Source organism: Haliotis rubra, unplaced genomic scaffold, assembly GCF_003918875.1.
Source record: "Haliotis rubra isolate DU_JTF1 unplaced genomic scaffold, ASM391887v1 Scf801, whole genome shotgun sequence".
Lineage (NCBI taxonomy): Eukaryota > Metazoa > Mollusca > Gastropoda > Lepetellida > Haliotidae > Haliotis > Haliotis rubra.
This window is the reverse complement of record NW_025767526.1, coordinates 378,183-401,494: the sequence shown is the minus strand read 5'-3', so window position 1 is coordinate 401,494 and position 23,312 is coordinate 378,183. Positions and strand designations below refer to the sequence as shown.

Sequence of the window (23,312 nt, the reverse complement as noted above, 5' to 3'; positions counted from 1 at the left end):
TTTTTGGATGTGTCTGTGAGTACATCGTGGTTGGAAATTTGTCATATCATCAATTGCAAATAATACCATATCAATGTACATGTACCTCACTTTAATACAAATTTCACTAATCTCACTAATTGAGCATTTTGTTGAAACAAACTATGGCTCATCTGGACGAAGGGTTATCAAAACACTAACCCTAGTCAGCCAAATCCCACTCTGGCTATGTGAGAGACCTGATTTGACAGAATCTGGCTAAGTGAGAGGACACCATCCCTACATTCACTATGCTGTCACCTTTCCATATATTTCCATGATACAATGATTTTATGATTTTAATCCAAGGACGGCTTTGTTGCGGATTATCATGCTATGTTTATGCTCTTAAATGTACGTGCAGGAGGTCGATTTTGTACTTCGATAGACACAGACTGAACGTACGTTTGTGCTGAATAGGATGTAAACTGCCATGGGTAATGTTCACATTGCAATGCACAGGATGGACGTATTTGGAATCGTACAGTTATGTGCAGTAAAAGATGACTTGACAAAGATCTATACGGATCACAGCATTTATCGAAAATGTTTCTTTGGATGCTAATATGTGGTTTCTGTCTTCAAGAATGGACGACTTCCCCAAGTGTTCTGTCTGTCAGCAGCAGTTTACCTTTAAGGGACACGCCCCTTACCTACTGCCCTGTCTACACGCTGTGTGTGAGACGTGTGTGACATCTGGAGCAGGTGGTGTGATATCATGCTCCACATGTCAGAGGGAGGTCAACCTCACAAACTCAAGCCTCCAGAAGGATGCAGTGAGACAGAAAGAAATCTTCCATCTGACAGTCAAACATCGCCCCACAGAGCTTCTCTGTACACACGAAGATGACGGCAACCAGGCTGTGTGTTGGTGTCAGGACTGTGAAGAGTTACTCTGTGAATACTGCCAGAACATACACAGCAACTTCAAAGTTACAAGAAGGCATGTAGTTCAAAATTTCGCCGACTTGGAACTGACTTTCTCAACCGTTCCAAAATTTTGCAGCATCCATAAATATCACCCCCTTTATCTGTTTGATAAAAGCTGCAAGAAATTAATCTGTGCGAGATGTAGAATTGAAGATCATGTTGACCACGAAGTTGAGAAGGTTGATGTGGCTGCCGATTCTGTAACAAAGCAACTGGAATATCATAAGAATGAACTATCAACCTTACAGACTCGCCACCAGGCAAACATGCATAGTATTAGGCAAGGAACCGAATCCACTGACGAAACACACAACTCTTTGAAAGAAAATATTCGTCACACTTTTCACTCTTTGAGATCACAACTCAATCAAAGAGAGAAGGAACTTCTCATTGATCTAGAAAATCATACGAAGGAGACAAAGGCAGCACAGCATGCTCTTCTCACCGCCTGTGAAGAAGACAAGAAGACCTGCAAAAGGGTGTTAGACTACATCAATAATGTCTTCCTCTTTGCCTCAAAGTCAGACATCCTGGGCCTGGAGAGATATGTTGGGGAGATGACTCGGACCTGCCTAGACACTGCCGCGCCTCAAACATATGCAGTACCCAGAGCTGTCTTCAACACCAACAGTTTGTCTAAACTTAAAGCGAATGTATCAGGATTTGGTGCCATTTTGACGATGGATATGGACGGAAAATCGGAAATAATTGCTGGTAATCTAATCATTTCATCTCTAACATTGGTTTCAGTGTTTGTGTCTATTAGTGCATATTCTGCGGCCTTTCTTCGTGAATCTATATGATAGTCACGATATGGCTGACATACTGCCAGTGTGACTTAAGATCTTAATTTTATCTCACCCACTCATGAATCTATAACTGGAAATCCACTCGGTTAGGTGAAGACTTAGGATTTGTTCTTAAACATGTAGCGTTTGTAACATGCACAGAAACATAGTTCCACTGTCTATACATCTAAATCCTATTTGTGTTGTTTCAGACCGGGGTACTCAGACTGATGATGACTTTATGGCAGACGTGGAAATGAAACACAAAATGGTGAGTGAAGGAAGTTGTAGCACATCATACTCAGGCTCACAAAGTGCCCAAGTGGCGACTGGTGGGATCGGTGGACTTGATTGACACATGTCACCGATCCCTGTTTGCATAGATCGATGATCAGACCCATGAAGTTAGGGATTAGAATTGGTCTTCAGCAATCCATGCTTGTCGTAAGAGTCAGCTAACGGGATTGAGTTGTCACGCTCATTTAATTAGTGGATACATGTCATCGTATCACAGTTGTGTATATCGATGCTTATGTTGTTGATGACTGGATTATCTGATTATTTACAGATCGTCGCCATACAACTGAAATACTGGTGGGTGTTAAACAACACATCACCAACAAAATCCCCACAAAAATCGATGATCATGATGTTGATTACTGGATTGTCAAGAAAGAGCGTTGCAATATTGCTGAGTTGGGCTATAGATAACAGGCAAACAAAGTTTATCACAAAGGAGACGTTATGATGCACTGCTTCTCAACAGTCATGACTAGTATTATTCATTCCATGAAACGTTTTAGGTATTTTTGCCAATATTGTATGCACAAGATGATAAAATTACATGACAGAAATATACCACATGTCATATCATATGTTGCAGGACATGGAAGAACTAAAGACGAAAATCGACTCGGGCGAAAAGCACATTGAAAGCCTTACAAAGCTGACAGACAAGCTCAATTCAGAAATCGAAAGCTTGAAATCAGTATGTCCATTAATCTAATTATGGAATAGTCTCATTTATCTGCGTGGTTCATACATTTAGATATGTCAGCAACTAAAAGTATTTTAACTCATCGTTATTAACACTATAAACTAAAGGGCAAAAGAAAGCTGTCACTTAAATCAAAACTAGAAACAACGACATATTTGAGATTTATGTTAGTTACTTGACAAGCAGAAATATTTCCCTCACAATTTGACTGAATATTGATTTAATGCGGTTATTGCATTTGCCGCAATACATTTAGAAAAAGACAACAGGAAAAAAGAAAAAAAATACCCAGATCATTCAAAAAGTACATGGATAGTCACATAATGAGTCAGGGTATACACGCCTGTCGTCTATCGGCTGATTATGTCAGCAGGAATCCTATTCCATAAGTCCGGGACTGTCAGCGTAACTTCCCGTGGGTTCACTGGAGGTGGTACACGCAGTCTCAGCTGACGGTCATGTTGACGGAGATGTTCAATGGGGTTCATGTCACGCGTTCTGTTGTCGAATGAAGGGCATCACAAAAGACCAAACACTTCATCCCTGCATCGCTGGACATTCAGATCTCCTCGGGTGAATACCAGTCTTGTTGTTCTCTGGCCACAAATGCCATCCCATATTGTGACGCCCCCTTCTTATACGCTGTTTGGCGTCAGTGGCTCTCCTTTGAGTAAAAACTCTCGAACTCTGCCATCGCTTCTGAACCGACTGAACCGACATTCATCTGTAAGAAGCGCCCTCTCTTAGTCACGTCGCTTCCACTGACGTACATTGGTGACGGTGTAGACGGGTCAAGGCCATTCCACGGAAAGTCGTAGAAGGACTGTTCCTCTGCTGGTGGTGTATCCTATTGCTGTCCCTGACGTTGACGTCGCGGTCACGAATTTGTTCCGAAGGTGGATCTTCCGGATATAGCGGTCTTTCGCCTGTGTAGTGCCTCTTGGACCAACTGATCCTGGTCGGTATTGGATCTGGCCTGTTTGCTAGAAGCAGTCTATCAATTTCCCGATGGTGGCCTGATTGCATTTGAAGGTTCTTACCAGTGGCGTTGTGAAGTCCCCATATTGGACATACCGATCGTCATGTCTCGTTGCCCTTACGTTGATTTTATCATAATCATGGCGTTCTTTCGGGGCTACAGCATGCTTGCTCTGTCCAGCATCGGTATTTATGCCACAATCATGCATGTGCATGAGACACAATTACGTCTTTCACGTTTTGAAAAGTACGCTATTCAAACGAAGTTTATGGGCAGCTGCATTGTCATAGTGTTTATATACTCATCCTATTACATTTGCAAAATTGTTTACACAATGTTTCACTTTCATTCATTTCCCAAATCTTATTCATGACCTGTTGTGTGTATCTGAGTAAATTGTCACCACCTTATTAAAGTCTCCGTTGTGTAATCGTTCATAACTGCATTCTTTAATGCATGCAGACATGCCTTTGTTGGAAATAGTACCCCTGTGACACAGAAAACGGCAAGATATTTCTTGATCTCATAATATGTACATGTATGTTGTTCTTTCAGCGCATTGATGAGAAAGACGCCATTGAGAAGAAGGATGCCAAAACAATAGATCTCTTGCTTGGTAAATTCATGATTTCCTTCTGTTAAGGAGAAGGCTGATGATCAGATTCGAATACCCCTTGTCTAATCCACTGGGTCCCGAACATGATCTCAGTGCATATTTATATCGAATGATTCTTTTGGCTTAAACTTATCAAGCATCATCTTACTAATGATATAACATCAAAAGTCCCTATGTCTCATCACACGTGTGTGGTGATGTGTGTACTGGTGTTTCAGGTGTTGCCAGAGAATGTGGTGTTCATTTGCTGAAGCCAGGAGCTGTAGACGGATCTTTGATTCTGAAGTGTGAGTACATTTATCATGTATTCCTATTTACATATTTTGATGTTCAAACCTGTTCTTCCAAGAAATGTTAAAAGAATACTAAAATATAAAGGCAGTGTCAAATGTTCATCCATGGGGATGGTGAAGGCTCGCTGGCTTGGTTGATGCATGTCATTCCTTCCCATTTGCATAGACCGACACTCAAGGTATCAGTCACTGGATTGTCTGGCCCAAACTCGACTGTCAACAGACTGCTGTCATATGTGCTAATACCGATGCGGTGTTTAAAAACAAACTAGGGGGAGATCATAGTAATCTGGCCTGTGGCGTTCAGACGAGTGTAGCATTAGCTGTACTCCACAATCAATCTCTGTTACTGTATCCTGATTTCGCCTCACTGAGGTTATGGACAAACACAGACCCTATCGTTTTCAATGACAGGATGTGAGCGTATTAGATCCACGTTTCACAATCAATATCATAGTAGAGTTTGCTTATTTTAAGATATTGATTTCATAGAATGGACGTAAAATTGACGACTTTGTAAATGGCGTAATATATTCATAGTTTTCGGTTGTGGGAGCACTGTCAATATTCAGTTGTCAGAGGGGTACACAATGTACGTGATCCAGGCAACCAGCTGTCAGACTTCCGTTTGAGTGAAAGTACTGGAATCTGTGCTTTACTGATAAAGGGTAGTTCTGGCTACCATGTTTTACTGACGTCTACCAGGCCAGATATTTAGGATTTACTGTGACTATGATATCAAACTGCGACGTAACATATACATGTACTTAAACAAGGGGCGGTAGGGTGGCCTAGTTGTTAAAACTGCAACCTAATATTGAATAAAAAATGGCAGCCAGGAGCCTCTCTGTGTGTGTGCGTGAGTGCGTGCGTGCGTGCGTGCGTGCGTGTGTGTGAGTTTTGTAGAACTGCTATGATGCCTTTACATTTTGAAAACATATAATTCTTCAGGTCTACAATGTATTTTCACAAAAGATAATTGCTACTCCGGTGGATATTCATGATGTTGTTCTATTTAATGCATGCATGTTTCCAAAAATATCAAATAGCCATGTAAAAAAATGATTTGCTTGCATCTTTGACAAAATTATTTCTATCAACAATAAAAAATTCCCTCGCGCATATCCTAACGATAAATGGAATGAAATCCATATTCATTTGGACGTTTTATACATGATTGACCCAAGAAATACAACAAATAAAAATGTCGTCACTCTGACGCTGCTTACCAGCCGCAGTTTTTGGGCCCGGTGTGCATGGGTAACTAAATCAGCCATGTTGACTCAAATTACAGTGAGCTTAACATTGTTTACATGCAACCTACACGTTCCTCGTTATACCGTGTCCGTCTGCGTTTCCGTTGTAAGACACTTATGTATTGTGTCTGGGTATACAGATCCGCTCTCTGGGTGTTTATTGTACGCAGCAATTTAGAATCTGAACTGTAAATATGACATATATGTTGTATGAATATTTTTGTTGACGTCCTGTGTCCACCATTTGATAACCGACGAAACCCACGCTATATCCGGAGTAGTGACTAATCAGATAATTCAATGTGACTCAGTGCTAAGGTCAAAATGTAACACTCAGTAGGTTTTATTCCTGCATTCTGATTATGTTACACTGCTTGAATAAAGGTATACTTACTAAGCTGTGAATTCCGAGCATTACAATATCATTATAGCGAGAAATTATTCGTATTCTTCTCATTCATTTCACATCTATATTTTGTAGGTATACCTCTAAAGTATGACAAAGACAGTGTCAATCTCAACAAAGTCCACATCAACACAGAAGGAGACCTGGTCAACAGGAAGTCGGACACCAGACCTGCAGAAGAGGAGACTGAAGAAGTACACCGGCACATGCAGCACTGCGCCTCTCCCAATGATGGCTGTCCCCAGTACTGGGAGGTAGAGAACAGGGTCAATCTGGACAAACAACTCTCAGAGAACTGTCTCATCCTGTCAGTTGGAGTATGTAGGGAGGAGCAGAGGGACCTACATCATCGTATAGATGAACGTCCTTACTCCTACTGTATGAACGTCGCCCATCTTACTAAGCACATCGGGTTATGCAACAATATATGGAAGGAAGGGAAGCGTGTGCTGTGTCTGCCTGACACTCTCCCCAACACAGCAGGGGCATCAAACACACTACATTACGGTGTTGTCTATGATGACGCCAGGAAGAAGATTGTCTTCATTGATTTGAAGGAGAAGAAAGTCATTTCGACGTTAGACAATGTTGACTGTAGTGAACCACTGTGGCCGATGTTCGGGGTGTATAACCCACATCTCCTAACTGTCAGCATGGGACTTGTAGTGGGCAGCGACATCAACATGACGGAGGAGAAGAAAGCCATGATTGTCAAGGCGTTGTCATGATGGTGACACTGATGGTGATTTGAACTCAAAGACATTCGAATTTAATTCTACCAAGGAACACTTCATAACTTGATAATATCTTCTCTATGAAAAAGGACGTTTACAATGATAACGTACATGGCATCGCCATGTATTTACATACAACTCTGTCAAAGTGTACTATTTACACAACACAAAGCCAATAGTAGCTACTACATCCAGTGTGTATAATTATGAAATATGAAATGCAGGATTCTAATTCAACTTAGTATGTAACACGAGTTCTGATTGGTCAATGTTATAAAACCGATTCACCAAAACCTCCCTATCCAGCTAAATGGGTGGAATGTGTGTTAAAAAAAGACAAAACAGTTTCATAAATTTAATTTTAAGTTAAAACAACTTACTGGCAACAGGCTGTTGACCCAACACTGTTAGATCATAAAACAAGATTCATGACGTCACTATGACGTCATTTCACAACAGAACTGATAATAGCCCGTAGTTGGGGAATCAGCGGGCCGGTCATTTCTAATATCTGGTGAGTGGTTTCATCATATGATTTATTCATCAGATTTAGACAGTGTGCACATAATAAACGTGCTGAAAGTTTGAATAGGGAACTACTTTTTCTAGCGATGGTGTAATTTCAAGGAGTGATGTGATTAACCTTTGACCTAGAGGAACTTTGGCCTGGTTCAAATAATGAAAAAAAACCAGTGTAAAACGAGTTGAATTAGAATTGGGATAACTGTATTGTGTTTTGACGAATGGGGGACGTATACTGGTTTTTATATAGCCGCAAATTTAACGTGATATCGGCTCCGCTTTAGCGTCGCCGATATAACTAAATTTCGGCGTCGCCAATATAACGTTAAATTTGCGGCTATATAACCACCGGTATACGTCCCCAATTCGTCAAACACAGAACAGTTATCCCCTAAATATGTATGCGTGGTGATTATAAGTTAACACATTAAACAAAAACAGTAGAAAATTTGTTCTTGTTGAAATTCCTTCAGAGATGTTGCTACAACGGCGTGAGGCAAGCACATATTGCAAGGATAATTGTATTTTCGAGTCTTGCAGTTGAACGTATGAGAAAGGACTACACGCCTTATAAATATAAAGAGTGACGAAGTACAAAAGCTGCAGCATTGTTTTGCAAATACGAGTGAATGCCACATGCACGTGGATGTTTTCCCCGTCTCCACTTCTTGCACGGTAATTCGTGAACATATTTTACGAATACTTCAGTGACTATTTAAGTTTCAGATCGTTGGTACATGTTTCCACCGACTGTGGTAATATTTCGTCCATTTAAAAATGGAAGTCCTTAACATGGTGTACCCACTGCATTTGTAGATTCGCACCGAAGATTAAAGTGAGATGCTTTTAACCACTAAGCTACCCAACCGCCTCTGTTCAACAGTGGTATGGCTTCATTCAAATCCAACGCAGAACCTCTGAAAAATGAATATGTAGGAAATATTACCACAAAGATGAAGGTCAACTTTGCATGTGTTTATATCGGTTCACATAACAAATCACACAGTTGCTGTGTGTTATTGTTACCGTCATTTCCAAAGGTTGTAAGGATGCTTTTAACCACTAAGCTACCCAACCGCCTCTGTTCAACAGTGGTATGGCTTCATTCAAATCTTCAAAGTGACGCAGAACAGTGTATGCGAAAAGCTCCGAAAATGAATATGTGTAGGAAATATTACCACAAAGATGAAGGTCAACTTCTTGCATAATGTGTTTATACGGGTTCACATAACAAATATCACACAGCTGCTGTGTTATTGTTACCGTCATTTCCAAAGGTTGTAAGGAAATCTTTCAAATATAATATAATTAACAGGTGATCATCTCACCAAACATTAGCAAATATATCTTGTTCAACGGCTTGGTGTCTTTCTGAAGAAAAGGGTTGTGCAACATTCCAAGGCAGTTATGCGTTATTTTTGCTAAAAACAGAGGCGGTCGGATAGCCTCGGGGTTAAAAGCATCTCTCGTTACGCGCGGGTTCGACTCTATAATTGCAGTTGCTGGACTATTACAACCATTGACGTAAACCTGTACCAACGATCTCAAACGTAAGAATTTTCCGAGCATTTCTCATATACTGTTCTGACTTATCCTCAAGCATTGCATTTTGGGATATTTCTTAATATAAGAATTCATGCCTACAGAGATTGGTTTGCTTGGTTGGTTGTTTAACGCCGTACTCAGACATTTTCCAGCTATATGGCGGAGGTCTGTAAATAATTGAGTCTGAACCAGACAATTCAGTGATCAACACTATGAGCATCGTCCCACGCAATTGGGATACGATGGCATGTGTCAACCAAGTCAGCGAGCCTAACCGTCCGATCCGTTAGTCGCCTCATACGACCAGTTCTGAAGACCAACTTACACCGGCAGTATTCGAGCCACATCGTGTCTAACACAACAACATTAATCATACATTATAAACAATAGAACCTGTCAACAACGGACAGTAAAATAACGAGAGGGTCACAGATATAGGTATAGTATGACCAGAAATTATCGAGAATTTTAGGAATATGTTCAATTTGATTTCTAGTATAAACAACCTTGGCCAGCTATCAAGTGTTTGGTTTCATTCAAGAGAGACAACTCCGTTAATCATTTTTCATTAGTTTGTGAAGAGTTATCCCCCTTTGTTTACTTGCTAGCAGACAACATTTTCAGTGATCCTCAGTATGGATGATTTAGAGAACAGGAAGTTCATTATAGAGTATTATAACAAGGACATCAGATCAGCTAAAGTGATTTCAAGTAGAACAGGCATCCCTTTGTCCACTGTTTTTCGTGTTTTGAAAACTATTGCAATTGGATATGGCATTGAGCAGCAGGGAGGCGCAGGTAGGCCCAGAAAATTGAGTGTCGGTGACAGGGGGCGGCTTGGTATTCTTGTATAACAAACGAAGGAGTTTAGAAAACTTAAGGCTGGATATGACTGATAGAGGAACTGTGGCTGTCTGTTAGGAGACAATTTGAACTGAGCTGCATGCAATGGGTTGGCAGAAAAGTCGAGGAATTCCACCACCGATCATGAAACCTGAACAAAAGGAGCGAAGGTTGAACTGGTGCTTACAGCATAGAAATATTAACTGGGACAATGTGATTTTCTCAGATGAAAGTTCGGTGTGGCTGTTTGCTAATACACTGAAATTCTGGACCAAACAAACTGAAACACCTTTGTATCAGCGCCCAAAGTACAGTCCGAAATTTAACGTGTGGGGTGGCATATCTGTGTTAGGGGCAACGCCCCTCTGTGTATTTAAAGGGAATATGAACAGTGAGCGGTACACAAATATTCTCGAGGGACATTTACTTCCTCTGCTCACATGTTCTATGGAAAAAATTTGATTTTCCAGCAGGACAACGACCCAAAACATCGTTCAAAGCATTCACAGGCCTGGTTTCGGACCCAAAATATGACATTATTAGATTGGCCAAGCTATAGCCCTGACCTAAATCCAATAGAAAATGTTTGGGGACTCATGAAGGAAAGTGTCAATAAGAAAAATCTGACAAATATTGCTGAAATGAAAGAAGAGGTGGTCCGATATTGGGACAGCATGGACTACGTCTTTCTAACTTCTTTGATCAGTAGTATGCCCCGCCGCATTGAAGCCTGCATTGTTGCCCATGGTGACTTGACAAAATACTAACTGTTCACTTGTCTTTGAATCTGGAGTTATGTTCTGCCAATATTCACATTTAATACGTGAGTAATGAGTGAATTGTTTTTTTTAAAATTACGATCTTAAATTCTCAATAATTTCTGGTTGTACTGTATAAAACTGAGTATGTACGCAGTAAGCAGTAAGTGTTATGTTAAATATAGCTTTTCACAACGATGCATTACTTACTGTACTATCGATCAACAGCAGCCAGAGTTAATTTCAAAGCTGCATAGCTGTGATATGATACTAGAATGTTTCTGTTATAGTGACGTTGTGTCTGGCGCAGAAGTCTTCTTCATTTATAGTGTTATAGTGTCAGTATTGAGACTGGCGTTGACGTTTGGTATTGTAATGTTAGTACTGCGATTGGCGTTGACGTTTGGTATTGTAATGTCAATGGTATTGCGACTGGCGTTCACGATTGGTATAATGTAATGTTAGTATTGTAATGTTAGTACGTGACGTTTGCTGTTATGTTAAATGTCAGTATTGTAACTGACGTTCACGTTTGGTATTGAAATGTTAGAATTGCGACTTTTGAAAGCGAAACTGTTCACTACAAATAACACAGTGTCACCTTGATCACGTTGACGTTTCAGGCTCATCTTATTATGAGTTCGAATCAAAACCCGATTATTACATTGTTGGTATCATATCCCAGATCGTGGGTATCATGGGAAGTTTAAACATTTTGCAGGAACACACCCGCAGTCACCGATGAGCTTTAATGATACAATCATATAATTTCCAACACTAAAGCACCTTGGGTGTCCTGTGTAAATGTCTTAAACCTGGGTCACCGTGGACCGCAGTCCCGACTATGGGAGGGACCATGAGCTACCCCTAAATCGAACACCAAAACGCTAAATGTATATGGCGAAGATGGACATTGAAAATGTAGCCAGCCAGCAAGTACATTTACTGTTATAGTTATCTGCAGTTTTAGTCTCCGAAATATGCACTTGAAGAAACAAATTACTCACGGTTACATTACATTTAATATATAGTTCTATAACCTGTCACTGGCATCACAGTTCAAAGGTCAAATGAACTGGAGCTCGCGTCTCCCGGAGTGGGTAACGTCGCTCTGGAACACTGTCACTGCTGTAATCTCTATTCTCGGTCTGACAAGGCTGACTAGCTTCTTGAGACTCTGGAACACTGTCACTGCTGTAATCTCTAGTCTCGGTCTGACAAGGCTGACTAGCTTCTTGAGTCTCTGGAACACTGTCACTGCTGTAATCTCTAGTCTCGGTCTGACAAGGCTGACTAGATTCTTGAGACTCTGGAACACTGTCACTGCTGTAATCTCTAGTCTCGGTCTGACAAGGCTGACTGTCTTCTTGAGACTCTGGAACACTGTCACTGTTGTAATCTCTAGTCTCGGTCTGACAAGGCTGACTAGCTTCTTGAGACTCTGGAACACTGTCACTGCTTGTAATCTCTAGTCTCGGTCTGACAAGGCTGATTAGATTCTTGAGTCTCTGGAACACTGTCACTGCTGTAATCTCTAGTCTCGGTCTGACAAGGCTGATTAGATTCTTGAGTCTCTGGAACACTGTCACTGCTGTAATCTCTAGTTTCGGTCTAACAAGGCTGATTAGCTTCTTGAGAATCTGGAATGTTCACTGGCGTTCCTTTTTCAGCTGACATTGTAACTTCCGGATTCTGACAAATTACAATTTGATCCGCATGTCTCCCGCATAATGTTTGAGGAGCTACCTGTACCTGTACCAGTTTTTCTCACAACACTACCTGGTACCCACTTTTCTCCTTACCGCTAGTTACTTGATAGAACTGCTTGTTCTATATCGAACTTTTGTATTCCCTCTGTCGTCTATCTGCCTCTGTCGTCTATCTGCCTCTGTTGAGCATCCTCCACTGTAGTAGTGATTGACGGATTTATCAAGTCAAGTCATGACCTTAGTCGACGTCCCATCATAGCTACTGCTGGCGCTTTTGTTGTGGTGTGAGGTGTGTTTCGGTACATCATTAGAAACATACATATCACTTGTCGTGGTGTGAGGTGTGTTTCGGTACATCATTAGAAACGTAAACACCCACTACAAAAATGACTTGGTTTTCTGAAACCTGGAAACCATCCGTATACTGGGTAATTTGGGAATCCAGTTGGTTTCCATTCACTGAAACTGAGTAACTGAGTTTCCAACTAGATTCCATTTTGGATTCTTTGATTTTGGCATTTCTGTAAATGGAAACCAACAAGAAACTAAGGTTAGAAGTTTCTTGTTGGTTTCCATTCCCGGAATTTGCAATTGAAGTTTCATTAAATGGAAACCAACATAAAACCAGAATGTGTAGTTTCATGTTGGTTCCTGTGCACTGTTGTGAACTGAGTAGCTTAAAATTTGCAAGTATTTGGCATGAAGTTGACCATCCTGGCATTTCATATGATGGGGAATTTTGAAAATCTAAATAGATGGATGATATTCTACGATCAGTAACAATTTTCACTGTAGAAATGAAAAATCTTAAACGTCAAAAAGGGAAATTTGAGGGAAAAATCGGTTTAATTATGTTTGCTTTAGAATGTGAAAGAGTATAAGCATTTAGGAAGTTTAGTATAATGTCATTCAAACAATTGTCAATCCGGTACATACATTACAGCATTCTCAATAAGTAGAATATCAGGGAATTGTACTATGAATAGAGGTTATGAGTAATGTTCACCATTAAAAGCATTTAAAGTTAGTATGCTTTGACAGTGAGTTCAAGTACTTGACAAACAATCAGTGTCATGTCATTTGTATGTCGGGGTCTGTCGGTTGGCTTCCTTGGGGTTGTCTCGTCTTAACGGGCACCTATTATCAAAATTAAATTGCTGTAAAAGTAATGAGTCGGTAGTCCGTAGGCACGCGCTAACTCGTGACATTTTATAAAAGCAATAGTTTTATGTACTGGAGTGGTCAGTTTCGTCTTTTATGTCTTGAAATCACAACCAAATTGGGACAGATAATGTTTTCATACCTGCCAATCGAAAAGGGATTAGGTTTTTGTTACTACCCACAATGCCCCTACACACAATTGCCGCCATTTTGTCACTTGATCTCATGAGAAATTGTTTTGAAAGTGGGCCAAAGTGTCTCCCGTTATTAACACAACAAGGAACCCAGCACAATGAATTATTCCTTCGCTTGTCCATGTTATCTGAATCAAGAAAATGGCAATGCGAGTTACACTAGAAGCTTTGGAGGCTCGGGTACGTGAAAACTTGAAGACAGGAGCAGTCGTCGATCGCGGAGGGAGAAAGGGAACATTCCACGACCATGTCAGGTACAGTGTAAATTTCTTGAATTAAGCAATAGCTCATGTTATGTGTAACGTTTAATGTACATAAGCAGCTAGGACAATAAATATGAAATTAAAATTTTGGACTCGATGGAACTCGATGAGCAATTGCGTGTCAAAATGTTGGCAAGAGATATGGCTTCCTTTACTTAGTCAACTCAAGAACTCGATTGTGATTTGGATCAGGTCACATACGACTAAATTGTTCATTATCGTAATGTATGAAATATTATCTTTGCAAGAACAATATGAACCACAAATATATCCAGCAATGTCGCGACTCAAGATAACTTCCAAACGTATTTAGAAGTATTCGAATATCATTACAAGAAATCCAATGATTGGAAGTTCTTTTTAAAAGTTTGTTATTGAAAATTGCTTTTGATATTTGTACCACTGAACACAATACAGTGGGGGATAGTGAGACATTTTGCAATTACAGAATTCTCTGACCAGATTTGGTGCATGGTTCGAGTGAAGTTTCACAATTCTTTGTCTAGTTAATTAGAGTTACAAAACAGCCTATGACCAAAAAATATCGAAAATATTTTTCAGCCAACTTTTAAGATGGTATTTATCATGATACTGTAATGCTGTTGAGTGGATAAATTGTCAACACAATATATTTGGAAACTGTTTTTAAAAGGTTTTCAAGTCAGTATAGGATAGATTACTGATGTATGAGGTAATTTAAGTTAATCATCTGATGTAAACAATTTTATACTTAGAATGTTAACTCTGAATGAAGAGATGTGGATTTTGTTAGATCCACAAAAGAAGTTTGTAAAGAAAGTTGGATATATAGAACATTTAATAGGATATGTTGGGGATACATTGATGTACATTGCCAACCTAAAATTATATGAACTTGTTAATTTTGCTTCTTTTGATATTAGCATATCTACACCTTGCAAATTGATATTTATTCTTCTATTTTCATGCCTTATTGTTATCAAGAGTACAATATCACTTAGACGGTTCCTGATTTTCCCCTTAATTTCTACATTTCCAGCATTCCATTGGGGCAGCGTTGGAAAAACTGAAGATGACTAACTGATCTTGACCTGCAACAGGTATGTGTAATCCAAACCCTTCAGTAAATGATGTACATAAAATTATCCAAATAATGTAAATCCTTTGAATCCAAAAAATACATAAAAATGCACAACCACTATTTTCGTAACTTCAACTTGAAATATTTTCGACTTATACACATCTCCTTTCAGAAGCAGTTTGGCGGTTTGGACGAACAAGAGGGTTCGTTCACCTAGAAGACAAATAAGTGGGAAAGCAGAGGCCTTTGTCCTCAAATTTAAGGAAAACCTTATTTTTAAAAAACATCAAGTTAATGTAATTTCTTGAAAATGTCCACTGATATTCCAAAGAACTTTCAAAATAAACACTGTTTAATACGTGCAATGTATAATTAGAAATATGGAGCTAAAATAGTTTTGAATAGTACATAGTAAAGCGCCAATGTACATTATGTTTTGGTCTGGACATATTTCACCTTGCACAGATCAATTAACAATTTATTAACAACACCCCACTAAATAGCTAAATAGCAGTATGAGATATTAGTTATGGAGGTCCGCCTATGACCCATTCAATTTCGTGCCTGCCAGAATGACCCCACATTATTTTTTAAACCCAAACATTTCTTTTCACATTAGTTTCAAAATAATAGATAATTCTTAGTTCTATACATATAATATCAAAGCATAATGTATGTAACATTCAGAAAATAAGTTATAGCTTTCACATGAGAATTTCTCAGAAAAATAGGCAATGATAGAATGAATTTAGTGTGCATTCCTAAGAGATGTTATTAATTCAATGTCAATGCTTTCTATAAGTCACAACTGTTATTTAGTGAAAGAAAATCTTTTTTTGTCAGTCATCAAATGTCCAACCCAAGCTAACGAAATATGTCCTTTTCTCACTTGTCACTCTACTCTTACAAATTTCACTAACTTCTTCTGCGATTGAAAATGTTATCACTTTTCAGGTCAAATGATCAGTTTTGATTTATTGAACTTCGTGCTTATTGGACAGTGGTTACAGTTTACTTTTCCTCAAGCTCAAGGAACATTGGACAGTTTTCCTTTCTTCAGCTAGCGATAATGTTGACGAATGCTTGTTTGTACAGATGGTTTATTGTTTTCTAAATTTCAGAAGCTGGAAAGCAGGAAGAAGGTCCTAACAACGATTGACTGGCCGGAGAAGAAGAAGCAGAAAGTTCTTCCTCTCTTGGGGAAAGAGTGAACATTTCTCAAATTGGAAAACCAAATAATATGGGTTCATCTACATTGATGAGTTTAGGAAAACATTCCATATTCACTGCTTTTTATTCCCTTATTGCTCTTAATTATTTATGCATTTTGAAAATTCAGTTTTTATTAATGTGAACATTCCAAATATCATTTGTTTATCAGCAAATTGTTGAATGTAAATAAACCTATCATGACTTTGTGTTCTATTCTTTTATTTGTCATCCTGAAGGTTTTACCATTGTGCAATTGTATAAAATACCTGATTTGGTATGTGTGTTGAATGAAACACAATCTCTTTTCTGGAGGAGCGGATAAGGGGCCGGCACAACAGATTCAGTTTCATGGGAACCAGGTTATAAGCTGGGAGCTAGGTTGGAAGCAACAATAAACTAAGAACCAGCAGGATCCTCCATGGACGAGTGGGTAAAGTCCCGACATGGATACCATCCAGATACTTGTGCAAAATGTAGTTTCAGTTTTAATGGAAACTAGGTTATAACTTGGAAACTAGGTTGAAACCTACAACAAACTAAAACATGGAAACCAGGTTGAAACCTACAACAGACTAAAACATGGAAACCAGGTTGAAACCTACAACAAACTAAAACATGGAAACCAGGTTGAAACCTACAATAAACGAAAACACGGAAACCAGGTTGAAACCTACAATAAACGAAAAAACGGAAACCAGGTTGAAACCTACAATAAACGAAAACACGGAAATCAGCTGGATCCGGCTTGGAGGAGAGGGTAATGAATCGCACTGGAAACCAGCCGGAAATGGTGCAAAATTCAGTTTCAGTTTTCATGGAAACCACAATGAAACTTTTGGAAACTACATGGAAAACAACTGGAATTGGTGGTTTCCATGTCGTTTCTTCTCATTTTCAGTGTACCGGAAACCATCTTATTTTCGTAGTGACCATTTGTCGTGGTGTAAGGTGTGTTTCGGTACATCATTCGACACGTAAACACCATTTGTCGTGATGTAAGGTATGTTTCGGTACATCATTAGGAAAGTACACACCATTTGTCGTGGTGTTAGGTGTGTTTTGGTACATCATTAGAAACGTACACACCATTTGTCATGGTGTGAGGTGTGTTTCGGTACATCATTAGAAACGTAAACACCATTTGTCGTAGTGTGAGGTGTGTTTCGGAATATCATTAGAAACGTACACACCATTTGTCGTGGTGTCAGGTGTGTTTCGGTACATCATTAGAAACGTACACACCATTTGTCGAGGTGTGAAGTGTATTTCGGTATATCATTAGAAACGTACACACCATTTGTCGTGGTGTGAGGTGTGTTTCGGTACATCATTAGGAACATACACGCCATTTTTCGTGGTGTGAGGTGTGTTTAGATACATCATTAGCAACATACACACCATTTGTCGTGGTGTGAGGTGTGTTTCGGTACATCATTAGAAACGTACACACAATTTGCCGTGGTGTGAGGTGTGTTTCGGAATATCATTAGGAACGTACACACCATTTGTCGTGGTGTGAGGTGTGTTTCGGTACATCATTATAAACGTAAACACCATTTGTCGTGGCGTAAGGTATGTTTCGGTACATCATTAGGAAAGTACACACCATTTGTCGTGGTGTGAGGTGTGTTTCGGTACATCATTAGAAACGTACACACCACTGCCGTGGTGTGAGGTGTGTTTCGGAATATCATTAGAAACGTAAACACCATTTGTCGAGGTGTGAAGTGTATTTCGGTATATCATTAGAAACGTACATACCATTTGTCGTGGTGTGAGGTGTGTTTCGGTACATCATTAGGAACATACACGCCATTTTTCGTGGTGTGAGGTGTGTTTAGATACATCATTAGCAACATACACACCATTTGTCGTGGTGTGAGGTGTGTTTCGGTTCATCATTAGAAACGTACACACCATTTGTCGTGGTGTGAGGTGTGTTTCGGTACATCATTAGAAACGTAAACACCATTTCTTGTGGTGTGAGGTGTGTTTCGGTACATCATTAGGAACATACACGCCATTTTTCGTGGTGTGAGGTGTGTTTAGATACATCATTAGCAACATACACACCATTTGTCGTGGTGTGAGGTGTGTTTCGGTTCATCATTAGAAACGTACACACCATTTGTCGTGGTGTGAGGTGTGTTTCGGTACATCATTAGAAACGTACACTCCATTTGTCGTGGTGTGAGGTGTGTTTCGGTATATCATTATAAACGTAAACACCATTTGTCGTGGTGTGAGGTGTGTTTCGGTACATCATTAGAAACGTAAACACCATTTCTTGTGGTGTGAGGTGTGTTTCGGTACATCATTAGGAACATACACGCCATTTTTCGTGGTGTGAGGTGTGTTTCGATACATCATTAGCAACATACACACCATTTGTCGTGGTGTGAGGTGTGTTTCGGTACATCATTAGACACGTACACACCATTTGTCGTGGTGTGAGGTGTTTTTCGGAATATCATTAGAAACGTACACACCATTTGCCCTGGTGTGAGGTGTGTTTCGGTACATCATTAGAAACGTAAACACCATTTGTCGTGGTGTGAGGTGTTTTTCGGAATATCATTAGAAACGTACACACCATTTGCCCTGGTGTGAGGTGTGTTTCGGTACATCATTAGAAACGTAAACACCATTTGTCGTAGTGTGAGGTGTGTTTCGGTACATCATTAGAAACGTACACACCATTTGCGGAAAACCGACATCTTTGTTCTGAGTCCTAATACCTTGTTTCAGTGTTTGCACAAATCGTTCAGCTGATCCGTTGCTGGCAGGATGGTATAGCGGCGATGTGATTGGCATGTTTGATGCCGTTTATTTCCATGACTAGCCTAAACTCGTCGGCAGCAAACGTCGACGCGGTTGTAGAGCCTATGATGGCAACTTCATACCACTTACTGAACGCATCGACGGCCACAAACAACATCTAGATATGGTTGAGGTCATCCTTCACCTGTTGTCGCATCCCTCATTTCTGATTCTTTTGTCCTGGTTTGACTCATAGTGGAACAAAAGGGTATGCATAAACCACACTTGAGTGAGTGAGTTAAAGGTTATAATCACTTTGGCAGTATTTCAGCCGTATCATGACTTACAAGGGCCATGTTAAATGTTTAATCTATATCTTAAAATCTGTCTGCGAAGGAGAGTACAAGTACTAGAATATCACAAACTTAAAACTAGCGTGTGACTTATAAGTTGATACTACTTAGGACATTACAATATAAAAACAGGCTATAGTTCACCAACTGACTGACTGACTGACTGAGCTAAGTTTTACGCCGCTTTCAGCAATATTCCAGCAATATCACGGCGGGTGACACCATGAGGACATGTGCCCATTTGGGGAATCGAACCCGGGTCTTCGGCGTGACGAGCCAACGCTTTAACCACTAGGCTACCCCACCGCCCCAGATCGCCAGCATCAGATGGTATATCACCCTACTAGGGACCATGGGGATTTACAGTCACTTTGCGACCTGCATGGACCCCAGCTTGATTTACACCCTCCCTTTAGCAACTGGTTATTCTTGTGAAATTTAATATCTCAGCCATATCGTGACGAAAACAATATATACAACACAAACATGAAAACATTGTGAAGAATTAAACCTGTCGACGATGGACAGTAAAAATACTAGAGTATCACAGATATGAACATAAAACTAGCATGTAAAACTAAAACAGTGAAATTAAAGAAGACAATACGATATAAAACACGGGCTTTAGATCGCCAGCATCTGTTGGTAGATCACCATACGAGGAACCATGGGGACTTACAGTCCCTTTGCTACCTACATGGACTCTAGCTGGATTTACACCATCCCTTTAGCAACTTGTTATTGTTGTAAAATTTAACCAGTATTCAAAACAACAAATATTCTACGATTAATATTTCGTGGATCGAAACTGACCTTGAAAGTTTTGGGACTTTCGAAGCCAAAATTGAAATGTCTGCATTTTTATCTGTATATTAACTGTTAAATACGATTGCTTCACTGTGCATATATTGTGTCAGGACAAACACGTGATGTATTCCATAAATATATTTTAATACAAAATATTATCTTTTCAATGTGTCAATATTTAAGCACTTACTTGTAGCCCAATCATTTCTTTGGTCAATCTATTTACACAACTCATTGCACTAATTCTGGAAGAAATCAATGAACATTTGTAAAATGTCGTATGAAAAACGTTAAGTTGATATTTTGATAGATCTATGTTGTTAGTACATTGTATACAGAGTTAGGGGTTGGAGACAGAACCCGTCTCGTCTCGTCTAAAAGGATAGAGTGGTGTCCCTTTTTGAGTGTCCAAAATGGCTTCCCTTCCACTGCAGCGCTAGTTTCAACTTACATATCCTTCGCATTAACGTATAACTACTGAAGTAAAACGGTGTTGACAGGTCGGTATGACAGATCATAGATATTAAGAGGTGATTACATGACAGTTTTCCTTCGCCAGTCGTATCAGCCCGAGACTACCATATCAGCCCGAGGGCCGGAGTCCTCGAGGGCTGACATTGTAGTCGAGGGATGATATGCCTGGCGAAATGAAATCGTCATATCATACCCTTTTCATCCTATACCACATCTGCAAATATTGAAACAGTCAAATAAGTGTCAAGATTAGAAGTCATACTTCCACCATTATCACGGCGGGGTACATCAGAAATGGGGTTTTCTGTCCAAATGTGGGGAATCGAACTACGTTATGATGAAACTTGCTTTAACCACTTGAAATTCCACGGCACCAACATTTATTGAGCAGAATGTCAAGGGCTCAGCTGTGTACTGAACCATGTTATTTTGTGTGTGCTCTAGTTTGGGAAGACATACAGAAAGTAAGTGCAACTTTTGATATAGATATGTTACATGTAGACCACATACAGACGTCGAAGGTAGAGACTAGTTTATGCATTATCAAAGAAATAACGTCCTCGTGCGAAAGTTAGTGGGCGAGTTTATTTTTATGCCGCAATCAACAGCCTTCCAGCTATATGGAAGTGGTCTGTGAATAATCGAGTCTGGATCAGGCAATCCACTGATCTACAGCATGAGCATCGTTCTACGCAGCGAGCCTGACCACCCGATCCCGTTAGTCGCCTCTTTCGACAATAATGGGTTGCTGCAGTTCAATTCTAACACGGATCTTCACAAGTACAAGTGATAGTTAAAGATATGAATAGAATATCCTCGTATAAAATTCACCAAATCTATAACGCACTAGATATACTTATCTAGATATACTAGATAATATATGCTAAGAGGGTTTAGGCCACGTTGAAACACCTTAGATTTGACACAAACAATTTTATGTACTCTATTTCATAGATTGCATTTCTGAAAGAAGTCACAGATTCAAGATTAAAAGAGGTTGAAAGGAGAAGGTCTGGAGAACGACAACACAGCTTGATAACAACGAAAACAAGGGGCTAGAGAGTGTCGGACCACAAACTAGTGTGCGTGTGTGGGAGAGAGTCTGAGTGTCAGTGTCTGTTGACAATATAATAAAGAATTCTTAGCGAGAATGAGGAACATAATGTTTGCCAAGATATTGGCTAGAACAGAGTTTTCAAACTCGCTTTGGACGTGTGAGTGGTCAGTCGTCAGCAGCTATGCTCCAAATCTTCCATTGCGTTCCATTTCTGAGAGAACAGGTACAACTTTACTACTTAAAAGTTAAAGCATACCCTACAAAGTGAGAGTTCACAAAATTAAACGACTCTACTAATAGCCGCGAGCGACGGCTGAGTTGGTTAGATGGCTCAAGTGTAGTTCCAAATATAACGTGTGTTACATTTGACCATTTTCTAAATGGCATTGTGTATTCATATCTAGTGCACACTTGCACAATTAAACAGAAGATAATTTGTATGATGACACATATACTTATACGTTTGAGGCAACCTTCGCTTGCAAAAGAAATATATGTTTCCTTCTAAATCAACATAAAAATAGCTTTCAACTATGCATCAGATCAAACAACTGTAATGAGATAAGGTTCGCTCGTCATCATCCGGAAGTGACGTACAGTGGAGGGAGTTACCAGTCCAGGTAGGTGTGTTGTGTTTCGTCTCTCACTTTATCTTCCTGTACACTGTTAACTGTTCGATATTAAGTGTAAAATATTGTCTCTATATGTCACTATACTGCCACGATGATGAAATTGGCAGCTATACTTTCATTTATGCAGTAAATAGCCTGGAAATAAGACAATTGCCACACAAATTCCTACTTTCGCTTTAGAACTAGGCCGGGCTTCATTCACGATAACCATGACTCACTATTGTTATCTTGTGGGTATGTGACACTCGACCGTTTGAGATACTGTCAAATTGTCTCTGTTGTGTATCAGCGTACAAGAATTACGTTATTCATGCAGACCACAACCCACCTTGACTGCTGATACTATGTGCACATATTAAACTCGTTGGTGAAGGATTACCTTAGATGCTGTGTGGAAAGACATATATACCAATATGGATTGTGTTAAGATGACACACACTAATGAAAAGGCGATTTTTGTTTAGGTGATATGTTTGCTTGTTGGGTTGTTATGGGCAGTATTTTAGTACCCAGGGGCGATAACTCCCGTTTAGAAATTATGTAAGCGTAGGCCCAGCGTCCCCCTACCGGTCTTGTTAGCAACTTGCGACAAGTAAAGAGCCCAGTTTCTAACGAATTTATTACAGCGAAATAAGTTTAACATGTTTTGCAGTGAGTGTGAGTTTAGTGAGTGAGTGATTGAGTAGTTTTGCAACTATTCGCGGTAAGAGGTGTATTTTGTTTTAAAATATGTTAGACTATAAAAGTCACGTTTTAAATCATGAATATATCAGTCGTTAATTGAAGGCTATGCTGGTTAACTGTCTCTAAGTGTAATAGTAACACGCACCATGCATACGTCATGCGTTATCATTTTAAGGTTGGACAGCTCGGGACAGCGCTTCTAACGGGTTAGTGCAGATAACATACATCGATAAAAGATGGCCCATTTTCCATGTGTAGACT

At 39.7% G+C, this 23,312-nt stretch overlaps 1 protein-coding gene and 1 long non-coding RNA gene across 3 annotated transcripts; both read left to right on the top strand.

Moving 5' to 3' along the window:
* Positions 1–362: 362 nt before the first annotated feature.
* Positions 363–7,989, top strand: LOC124261635 (E3 ubiquitin-protein ligase TRIM56-like). 2 transcript variants are annotated; one of them, XM_046695973.1, is made up of 6 exons: positions 365–1,662; positions 1,949–2,007; positions 2,620–2,724; positions 4,268–4,328; positions 4,547–4,615; positions 6,359–7,989. In XM_046695973.1, exons 1-6 carry the CDS (start codon positions 585–587, stop codon positions 7,009–7,011), a joined length of 2,025 nt encoding a protein of 674 aa, XP_046551929.1. In that variant the 5' UTR covers positions 365–584; the 3' UTR covers positions 7,012–7,989. The 2 variants fall into 2 exon arrangements, with proteins under 2 accessions (XP_046551930.1, XP_046551929.1); XM_046695974.1 differs by lacking the exon at positions 2,620–2,724 and having other exon boundaries at positions 363–1,662.
* Positions 7,990–19,513: 11,524 nt separating this feature from the next.
* On the top strand, positions 19,514–19,819 carry LOC124261638. The gene is made up of 3 exons (XR_006894381.1): positions 19,514–19,535; positions 19,626–19,630; positions 19,719–19,819. It is a non-coding gene; the product is annotated as an uncharacterized LOC124261638 (long non-coding RNA).
* The last annotated feature ends 3,493 nt before the right edge of the window (positions 19,820–23,312 follow it).